Below are 11392 nucleotides of genomic sequence, written 5' to 3' on the forward strand. Positions count from 1 at the left end.
CGACAGCAAATAAACACGTTCCTGTTTACTGGTGGAACGAGAGTATTTATTCTTTCAGGAAAGAATGCATTAACGCTAGACGAAGCTTCCAACGGGCAAGAGGTAGACCTAACTTCCTAGAAGCCAGAGAAACGTATAAAGCTGCGCGACGTCAACTCAAGACAGCAATAAAGGAAAGCAAGCGTAAGAGCTTCCTTGAGCTCTGTGATGATGCTAAAAACAATCCTTGGGGGACAGCGTACAAGGTGGTGACGAAGAAGCTGAAGTCTGCTAAGGAATCCATACCAACATGCCCGATTTTCTGGAATGAAGTGGTAAACACACTTTTCTCCAAACAAAGGAAGCTACTCTTTCTTTAACCTCGAAGCCAATCGCACATCAGTTTCCAAGAATCTTAGCAGACGAGGTTCTTCAAGCAGTGAATAGAATCGAAAATAATAAGTCTGCTGGCCCAGACGGGGTGCCTAACCAAGTACTTGGCATTTACCCAGGCCACATCGAATATCGTACGCCTATTTAATACACGCCTCGCGGAGGGAACGTTCCCATCGATATGGAAGCGACAAAGGCTGGTTCTACTGCCCAAACCCGGCAAGCCTCCCATGCAACCATCTAGCTTAAGACCAATTTGCCTGCTCGACTCGGCAGGTAAAGTAGGTAAAGAGAAAGCAGGTAAAGAGAATAATCTACAACCGCCTCGAGAACGAGATCGATTCCGTCAGGGGAATATCGGACAATCAGTTTGGTTTCAGAAAAGGAAGGTCCACCGTTGACGCTGCGAATACCGCTAAAAAAATTGCACAACAGGCAATAAGTGGTACCCGATGGCTTAAAGGTGTCAAAGAGTACTGCTTAATAGTAACCTTGGATGTAAGAAATGCATTCAACACCGCAAACTGGGCCAAAATACTAGACGCACTGGACGGGATCGGAGTATCCTCTTACCTGCGAGCAACGATACGAAGCTACTTCGAAGGCCGAGTACTGGATTACGACACAGCAGTAAGCAGAAAGAGCTATAAGGTTTCAGGCGGGGTCTCTCAAGGTTCAGTCCTGGGACCACTGCTCTGGAACATCATTTACGATGGTGTTTTGCGTCTCAATATACCCAATGGTGCCAACATTATCGGATTTGTGGACGATATCGCAGTAGTTAATATATTACGGCGAAGAGACTGACCGACATCTGCGAAAAAGCAAATCGGACCATAGCGTCCGTTAACTCATGGCTGGTGCAAAACGGCCTTCAACTCGCCGAGCAAAAAACGGATTCCGTTCTCATATCGAGCCGAAAAAAAGTAGAAGTGGCAACTATACAAGTTGGCAATCACAGCATCACGACAGTATCAGAAGTTAAATATCTGGGAATAATGATAGACAGGAGGTTATCTTTTAAAACTCACCTGGAATATGCGACCAAAAAAGCATAAGTAACTGTAGCAGCCTTATAGCGAATAATGCTAAACGCCCGCGGCCCAAAACAACGGCGACGCCAACTCCCAGCTGGCGTGGTGAAGAACCAAATACTATACGGTGCCCCGGTACATGGCTACGCAACACCCTTCCTACTTACGCGGTGTAAAGGCGGCGTATGGACACATCGCTGCATTCCAGACTTGCGAAGCTGGATTGGAAGAAATCACGGAGAAGTGTATTTCTATCTGACGCAACTTTTAACCGGGCATGCATGCTACAAAGCATACCTCCATCGGTTCAAACATGAATCGGATCCCACTTGCGATCACTGTGGCGTAAACGCGACAGAAGACGTTCACCACGTATTCTTCGAATGTAAGCGTTTTTATGGATCTAGATCAAAGCTTCGGCGAATATTTGGAGGAAACTACGACCCAGATACATTCGTGTAATCGATGTTACAAAGCGGGGAAAAATGGACGGCAGCATGCGATGTCATAGCAGAGACTATGAAAAAACTAAGGACCCTCGAAAGAATACTACGAAGGACCGGCGACTAACTCGCCCTTCCCTGGCGGTTGTCCCGTGGGGTGCGGAGTTTCGACGAAACAACAGGCTTGTCCTGGTTTCAAAGGGCCACTTGAGGGTAGCGCGCTACCACAACGCCCATGAAAAAAACAAAAAAAAAACACAGGGATACCGGGAAGGTCGTCCTAAAATTTGAGGACATTATTTATCAGGTCATTTCTGATGAAATGTTATCCAAAACTTAACCACTTTCGAAATATTCGATTTTAGAGGGTATTTTAAAAAATATTATTATTTTTATATGTCCCCATGCTTTTAAATGTTAGTTCGAGACTCCGATTTTCTCCATTTTTCGGTTTTTAGTTGGCGGGTATGTATATTAATGAAAACCATCAATAAAATATGAACCAAGCTCGGACAGTTCCAAAATAGCTGCTTGATAATGCTTTGGAAATTATATTTCTCACTAAGTGATTCCAAGGACACATCACTAAAAGGCAAAGTTTTTTTGTGAAAGCTATTCTCAAATTTTATTTTAAACCCTAATAAGTATTTAGCTTATCAAAATTTAAAATATTCTAAGAGTAATGAAATTGATTTGACTCAGCAGGTAGCCCACCTAGCATACCGAAACATGCTTTCCAAACACTACTATATACTTTAATATCAGGCATAATTGAAATAATCGAGAAAGGCCGGGTGAATATTTTTTGCGGTCGGGAGACCATCTATGTATGCATGGTTCTCTGATTTAGTCTACAAATCGCATAGTGCATCTAGGACGGTGAAAGTAACCCCTTATATACTACACTTAGTTACATACTATATAAGTATGTATTTTATATTTAAAAAAAATCCAACTTAGTATTAAAAAAATTCGTGTGCAATTATTATATTTTTCTCAATTCACTTACAGTGCAATTGAAAATATTCTGTATGCTTACATATATGAAAAAATATGTTGCTTGCATTTCCAATTGACGAGAAAAGATAAACAGGAAACAAAATAATTGGAAATACATAAAATTAAATACATGGGAATTTACTAAAGCCACAATATATACATTAGGGCGGGTCAATTTGTATAGAACGATTTTTCCCTAGGTCGTTCCTAACAGATTCTGATTCTAACATAGCTCTAAAGTCTGTTTTGAGACCCCTAATTTTACAAGGCGCTATCCTTAATTAGTTCGAAACACAAGATGGAGTTATGGCAAGTAGGAAAATTATATCTCCTTCTGAAGATAAAAAAGGTCTGAAAGCCAAATATTTATAAATAGGTTATTAAATGTTAAAAAGAAAAGATTAGAAGAAAAATGGTGAAAAATATTTTTCTAAATATTGTAAATTTAATTGCTTTTCTACAACTTTTATTGTAGCTCTATTTACTATTAACAAATTTAATAAAACAAAATTATATAATATTAAAAAAAATCTAGTCCGAATTTACTAGAAATGATATCGAAAAAATAGGCCCGCCTTAATGTACATTTACTTGCATTTATTAAAAGGTGTTCGCATAAATTTATTTATTTTTTGTTTTGTTTTGTTTTGTGCAGAAATGACCTTTGACTAACTGCGGGCTTTTGCATTAATAAATTCAACTTAATTTATGCAAATAAAATTCACAATTTTGCCCAGAATAATAGGAAATACACGCATATATTTTATTGATGTACATTTCCAGCAGAAAATAATTGCAGAAAATAGATTTTATTAATTTTTGCGCATACTTACCAGCTTCACCTCACTTCATTAGCTCCGACGCAAGCAACAATAAAATTATATAAGTGAATGCACGAGCGACGTTTGAAAAGGCCGTGCAAAGTCAGATAATATACAAGGCACTACTGGCACGTATCGAGGTTATGTTTTGTTAGTACGAGTAGGTTCTCTTGGAAAACAAACACCAAGTTTCAACCAGATCGGCATATTTCTTTGTGTTCGGCATTCGATTGAATCGAGGAAGTCGAGTGATTTTCAAAAAATTTATTTTCCATCACGACAACGCACCTGCTTACGCCTCATCAGTTGAGGGTTGTTGGGTTCCAACTCGTTTCACACCCCTCTTGTTATTCAGACTTGGTTCCCATGGATCCCTTGGACTACTATTTGTTCGGAAGGGATCAACAAACTAGCCCAGCGTTGGACGAAGTGTATAAACCTAAAAGGAGACTATGTCGACAAATAAAAAAAAAGTTTACCCCAAACAATAAAGCAAATTGTTCTTATTTTTGCACGAGCTCGATTTCCACCTTGTTTCGACCACTCCGTGTTTCGTGATCACAGAATACATAAGCATAGAATTCCACCGCCAAGCATCGATCTATGTCACGAGGTCATGTAGGGTTGATTGGGATGGGCGTTCCAGACTCCTCAACATGATGGATATCAAGCTGATTGTTTTGAAGCTTTTTGCCAGCGCATAGTCCTAATTCCCGGACTTGTTTTTATAACTCCATTCATTAAACGCAATCTGTCTTAACTTAGCATTCAGTATTATTTATATTTATTGTTAAGGTTTAAGGCTGTGGGCATAAGAGGTCTCAGTGAAACTCGTTTGCATATAATTCAGATTTAAAATCCTTGTGGTAAATCAGTAGTTCGGTGCTATTTATTAAATTAGAAGCAGTAGGACTTGTATGCATAGCAAGCGGGTTGTCTTATTTAGGACTAATTTCGATTGTTTCATCGAATGCAGTTGGTGCTTTTAAATCTCGGTGCATTATTTCGTTGTAGACATGCAATGGTGCATTTGTGCATATGCGCCGTACTTCAGAGTGACACTGTTGAAGGATTTCTACGTTTTATTTCAAGGCGGAGCCCCATACTTGAACTCCAAGTCTGCATATGGACTTAAGTATAGATTTGTTGATCAAAATTTTGTTCTCCAGTGATAATGCAGACTTTTGAAGTAGCCAGTAAAGTGAGCGAAGCTTTAAACCCAGTTACTTAAGCTTCAGAAATATATGCGAAAGCGATATTAGTCTTCTATCACGGTATATTGCCGGATCAGCTTGAGGTATTTGGCAGTGATGTAAGGCAGTTTCTGGAGGGCATGAGTCTTCGCAGAGTATCTGTACTGATTTGGTTTGATTGGCTTTTATACGCCACTTGTTCAACCAGACACTAACTTTGTCGAGATTGTTCTGCAGTAGAGATGAAGCAATGGTCATTACAAACTTATCGCTCTCATATGTAGCCGTGTGCGTGCTTTTGGTCAAGGACCGGTTCCAGAACACTACCTTCCCCAGAACACTAAGGCTAGTAACTTCAGTGCTAGTTTTCACAAGAAAGGGTACATTGTAAGTGAGGTCGGGTAATTTTGAGCTTGTAAAACAGACCTGCATAACAGGTCTTTTTGCTGTATCTAAAGAGGCAGCATATTTTATTAAAGCCACGAAAAAAATAATTCATCAAGGCAAGAGGATCAGATACTTAGTTGTAAAATCATGTAAACTCACTAACGGTTTAGTATTTTTTTCTTTTTTCAATTTCTTCACATTGATTGTTCAAAAAATCGCCTACTTTTTTATTCCAAAATTAAAGTTGATAGCTGTTGTCAGACTGACAAGTATCACTCATAAAAGTGGGCATATACCAACCTACATACATATAATACACATATTTATATACGTATGTGTGCATGCATACCTGTATTTATTTTTTAAAAGCACAGGAAAATGGACAAACAATAAAACATAAATTCAATATCGTTTAACCAAAAGCATTTAGACATGTAATACATACGTATTTATGTACATATGTAGCGCCCATATGAGTATGTGCTGTGCACAGTGCAAATGCACAGTGGAGGTCAAAGTAATAGCAGCGTGGCCAAGTTTTAAATTTTCTATTTAATTTTTTTACAAAAATATAAGTTAAAGTAGTTCGTTCTAAGTCCAATTTAAAATATTCAACAAATTTTCATCAGAGCTTTAATTTTTTGGGTAGAATTTATCCAAAAATTTTAAGCACGCAGTTTTGTAGTGCATTAAATTTTCGGTAATACTGTGGAAGTATAAAGACTTATTTGTGGTAATTTTTTTTTTTTTTTACATTTGCTTATATAGGGAAAACTAAAAATTTTGTATGTGGATCTAAAGACCTATCTCCTGAACCTAACGTGTTGCAAAACTGTCATTCGAACTAAAAAAATTTAAATTTCGATGAAAACTTTTTGACTTTTCTAAATTTTGAACAAAGACTTTGCTATTGTAGTCCTCCGAACTGTATTTTTTTGTAAAATTAAAAAAAATGAATATGAAATAACAAAAATAGTCAAGGCTTTGCACTGCTGATATTTGTATCACCACTGTATGTGTACTTAGTACTTTTGTATGCATATGTATGTGTGCGTATAAAGTACCTATTACCTGTGTGAAAATTTGAGTTTAATTTAAAATCGTTAGAGAAGTCACACATTCGAAATGCGAAGCGAACGCGTGCAGACCAAAAATAAAAGCACACAAAGAAAAATATCAAAATGATGAAATCAATACTAAAAACTTAATTATTATGTCAATACGTTGACATATTGGAAATAGCAACTGACAATGGACTCCTGGTGAAGTCAGTTTTTAGCAAGACAAAAACAAAAAAATGAATTGTATATATTTTTACAACTTTAAAGAATATTCTTTAGTAAATTCGACGTATTCTAAGTAATGAATATAAATACGTCTTTGTGTGTGTCTACAAGGAATTTTCGGTTCGTCTCTAGTTCAATACCTTTAAGTGATAAAAAACGATTTTTGTTAAAGTGGCCGCCATAACTGCAAGTATGCAGAATGCCTAATGAATGCTGCAACATTATAAAGTTATGTGGATTTAAGGCAGCAAGTTTTATCTATGATTCTTCTAATATGATAAACAAATATTTTATAATAATTTTTCATTTGTAATAATTAGCCATTGGTACTTGATTTCCTGTAACTTCCCGAAATAAAGTTCACTCGCTTTCTCTGGGCTTTGCTCACTTGATGAAAAACATGCGTGTGAAAGCAAAAACAAAACAACCGAGCAAGACTTGTCATAAAACTTATATAACTCACTATTTTCAATGCTGCAAACTCCATTTCAAGAGAGCTGCTTCAACATTGCGAATTATCTTTTGTCGTTGCCCGTCTTGTTCCTACACATTGCGATTGCTAGTTTTTGACCTACAGTCAACAATAACATTGAGAAGAACGAGAACACAAACGGTATTGACAAAGCACAAGCATCACAAGTAACGAGTTGAAGCAACAAAAGTTGCCCTGTATGAACGCTGTCTTACTAATACTCATTAAGTGCTTCCCAGCAACCTATACAGGTTTATTAATACCAGTTGCTTCATTTACTCGCCACTTCCTAATGTTTGGCGAATCGAAGAAGCCTTTAATTAAATCCATAAATCCATCTATGAATTAAAAAAGAAAAGTGGAATTGTTAACTTAACCAGGAAAAAGTTATTACAGTTCGCCGGTAGTGCACTTATGCAGTCATCCTATATATATATATATATATATAATTGGCGCGTACCCCCTTTTTGGGTGTTTAGCCGAGCTCTTCCTCCTATTTGTGGTGTGCGTCTTTGATGTTGTTCCACAAATGGAGGGACCTACAGTTTCAAGCCGACTCCGAACGGCACATATTTTTATGAGGAGCTTTTTCATGGCAGAAATATTCAATTGCATGTTAAAGACTAAATACTTCTCACGACTATGGAAAATTGCTCAAATTACCGCCATACCCAAACCAGGAAAAGATGCCACCAAAACTGCCTCATATCGACCCATCAGCCTATTGCCAATCTTTCAAAAGTGTTTGAAAAAATATTGTTCGACCGACTAGAACCAATTTTGACAGCAAAAAAAGTGATACCAAGCCATCAATTCGGATTTAGACGGCAACACTCAACAGTCCAACAAATCCACAGGGTTACTAACAAAATACTTAACGATATGAATGACAAAAAATATTGTGTAGCTGTATACCTAGACATTGCTAAAGCTTTTGATAAAGTTTGGCATAAAGGACTTTTGCATAAGCTCAAACGAATCTTTCCACAAAACTACTTTGAACTTTTGAAGAGCTACATAACTGATCGAAAATTTTATATAAGATAGGAAGACGAATATTCCGATATTCTACCAATGACAGCTGGAGTACCGCAAGGCAGTGTATTAGGTCCTCTCTTATATCTAATATACACCGCAGATGTGCCAACTCCGACAACAGATAATACAATGATAGCAACGTTCGCGGATGATACTGTATTAATGGCATCAAACAATGACGAAAAACTGGCGACCTCTACACTTCAAAAATTAATAAACAATACAGTAAATTGGTTTGACGAATGGGGTATAGAAGTTAATAAAGACAAAACTATACAAGTTATATATACAAACAAAAAGACATCAAAATATAATCTAACCTTAAAAAACAACAAAATAAAAATCTGCCCAGCAGCAAAATATCCTGGAATAACTATTGACGAAAAACTACCATGGAAGCAAATTAAGTTGGCTAATCGGACGAGCATCAAAACTATCACTGTATAATAAGGTGACTATATACAAAACAATTATTACTCCTATCTGGAAATACGGAATAGAAATATGGGGAACGGCTAAAAACACAAATATTCAGCTCATACAGCGAACACAATCCAAAATATTACGAAATATAACAAATGCTGGTTGGTTTATTTCCAATGAAGCCATACATCGTGACTTAAACGTAGACACTATCCAAGAAACAATCACAAAATGTAGCACTAAGCATATACAGCGACTGTCAGTCCACCAAAACGAAGAAATGCGTAAAATAGCACCGGCAGAAAATATCAAACGAAGATTAAAGCGACACACACCGACTGATCTAACTATAAGATTTACAGTGTAATCACAAAAAACAATAATAATAATAACAGATTCTTCTTACATTGGTAAAAGAACATAATAGACCCTAATTGTACAAAAACTACATATTGTTAATATATAACAGACTGTAATAAATAAAGGGGAGATAAAAAAAAAAAATGGCAGAAATACACTCGGAGGTTTGCCATTGCCTGCCGAGGGGCGACCGCTATTCGAAAAATGTTTTTATTAATTTTGGATTCACCGAGATTCGAACCAACGTTCTCTCTGTGAATTCCGAATGGTAATCACGCACCAACCCATTCGGCTACGGCGACCGCCTATATGTGTCATAAATATTAGTTGGATTTCCGGAGGCGCCCTACACTCTGTAGATTACTCTTTTTATACAAGTTTTTATGTATGTAGTATTATAAACCTGGAGTTTTTCAGAAACTTTTCACAAATCTATATTTCTTGTAAAAAAAAATGTTTTCTTTAGGTGGTTAAAACCAAAAATTAAAATGTATTATAAAACCCTGTAAAATATGATTTAGCCACTCTCGCTCTCTCCAGCATAATAAAATGTCTCTATGCCTATTTTCTGATTGTTTTTTCGTATTTTCTTTTCAGCTCTATATAATACTCATACGACCCGAACGCAACGTGCGACAGAGCATGATGCCGCCACGCTATGGCAACATGCATCGCACGGCTGGCACGGGCCCGTCTTCCATGATGGCTGCAGCTGTGGTGACAGCTGCCACCTGTGCGCAAGAAGAGAAGATACAAAAGCATATCACACCAACGAATACAGGTGAAGTCAGTTTAAGTTATATATTGCGTTAAATAACTACAGCACAGAGAATTATTGACAAGTTTTGAAAATTCATTTGTTTCTTAGTTAATAATTCTTTCATAAACTACAGTAAATTCTCTTACACAAACCGAAGGCAAATTTAAACAAAATTCAAAAATTGTTTTTTGTGTAAATTTACACTATTCGAGCTTTTAAGAACATGTCGAGTATAAAATTTGCATTTAGGTGGCCTTAAGTTACCCTAAGCCGAAAAAGTAATTAACACTCCCAAACGCACACTTTTCTCTATTCTTCCTTTTTCACTCTACACACGCGCACACACATACAGAGCATAGCACTAAATCGAAACAGCTCTGCGAGATGGCAACGCAGACCATCACAATAACGAACATATTCGCTAATTTAGATAGCATCGCTTACAGTCAGATCCCTTTTGCGGATCAGTGTGTGCCAAATAGCAATAATCATCCACAACACCAACAACAGTCTATACCCCATCCGCTAGCCAGCGCAAGCGAAGCTGAGGTGGTGGCTAACAACAACAAAATTAATCAGCAGCAACATGGCAACCCTTGTACGCTGCATGCGACTTATGTGACTGCAGTAGCTGATTCAGCAACAATACCTGTGACAACGACGACCACAAAAACATCACCACCGCCATTGCATGTGCTCAGCAACCATGTAATGCTGCAGCAACATGTTGCGCAACACAATTGCTGTGGCGACGAAAGCACCACTGACAGCAGCCATATGCTGTCAGACAGCGAGCACGGCAAACCACAGCCAGCCACCACAAATTTATAGCTAAGCGAGCACCAAATCAAGGTTATTACCGCCGCCGCTCCAGAAGCAGCAAAGTGTGCCGAGCAGCCTAGTGTGACAGCAACATTGCAAGCACAAATAGGCTATGAGGAACAAAAGTCAGTCGGCTGTTATAGTTGCGGTGATGGCGCACTAACCAAATGCGGTGAAAGTAAAAAGCACAACAACAACAACGATAGCAATAATGCTGCCAGCCAACCGCACGTGGTTACCAACAACAGCAGTGGTAAAAATTGTACAGCAGAGTCAATGGTCAACACCGCAACCACCAGCACTACCAACAATAGCAGCAGCAACAGCAATGGCCATACAAACGGCGGTGACAGCAGCAGTGCGAATAATAGTAAAAAGCGCTGTGCAATACCAGTATGAGAGTGAGAGCATATGCCCAAGTCGTGCAGAGGTAAGAGCACAATAAGTGGCTGAGATTTTGATAAAAATGCTGCTACAGAATTTTCATGAATATTGAAGGGTGTTTCGATTTTTGTTTTTTTTTTGTGTGCATAAAAAGAATATTTTAAGTACCTAAGACTTGTTTTGAATGAATTGACAACTGACTGCTTAATTTTTAAGTTTAAAGTATAGTTAGCGGCGTTCAGCCACATATAGGCGTAGGTAAGGGGCGCTAAGGGTAATTAAAACAAAAGAACAAAAAACAGAAAACAAATGTTAGCTAACAAATTTGCAAAAAAAAATATTTTTAGCAGTTTCAATGAAATTAAAATGAATTTAGTTAGTTAAGTAAAACCATCAAGAAACTCAACTTAGGAAAACAATTAAATTGATAGGATAAATTAGTATACCAACTTACATTTTACAATACCTAAGGAACTATAAGTTATGGAATATGGATATGTCTTTATACGTAAAGATTTGGATACTGGCATGAATTTCTAATGAAAATGGGCAGGCGGGTTAATGAAAAATTGATTTCCCGTAGTACGAAATAAGTTAT

At 37.5% G+C, this 11392-nt stretch overlaps 1 protein-coding gene across 1 annotated transcript in view; it reads left to right on the top strand.

Moving 5' to 3' along the window:
* The window catches only part of LOC129245445 (metabotropic glutamate receptor 2), a 65184-nt gene extending 54746 nt beyond the window's left edge, over positions 1-10438 (top strand). Inside the window, exons 16-17 of the mRNA XM_054883614.1 lie at positions 9426-9609; positions 9941-10438. Of these exons, the coding sequence (XP_054739589.1) occupies positions 9426-9609; positions 9941-10419 (663 nt within the window). The 3' untranslated portion in view covers positions 10420-10438. The remainder of the gene's footprint in view (positions 1-9425; positions 9610-9940) is intronic.
* Positions 10439-11392: the final 954 nt, after the last annotated feature.

The sequence above is a fragment of the Anastrepha obliqua genome, chromosome 4, assembly GCF_027943255.1.
Source record: "Anastrepha obliqua isolate idAnaObli1 chromosome 4, idAnaObli1_1.0, whole genome shotgun sequence".
Lineage (NCBI taxonomy): Eukaryota > Metazoa > Arthropoda > Insecta > Diptera > Tephritidae > Anastrepha > Anastrepha obliqua.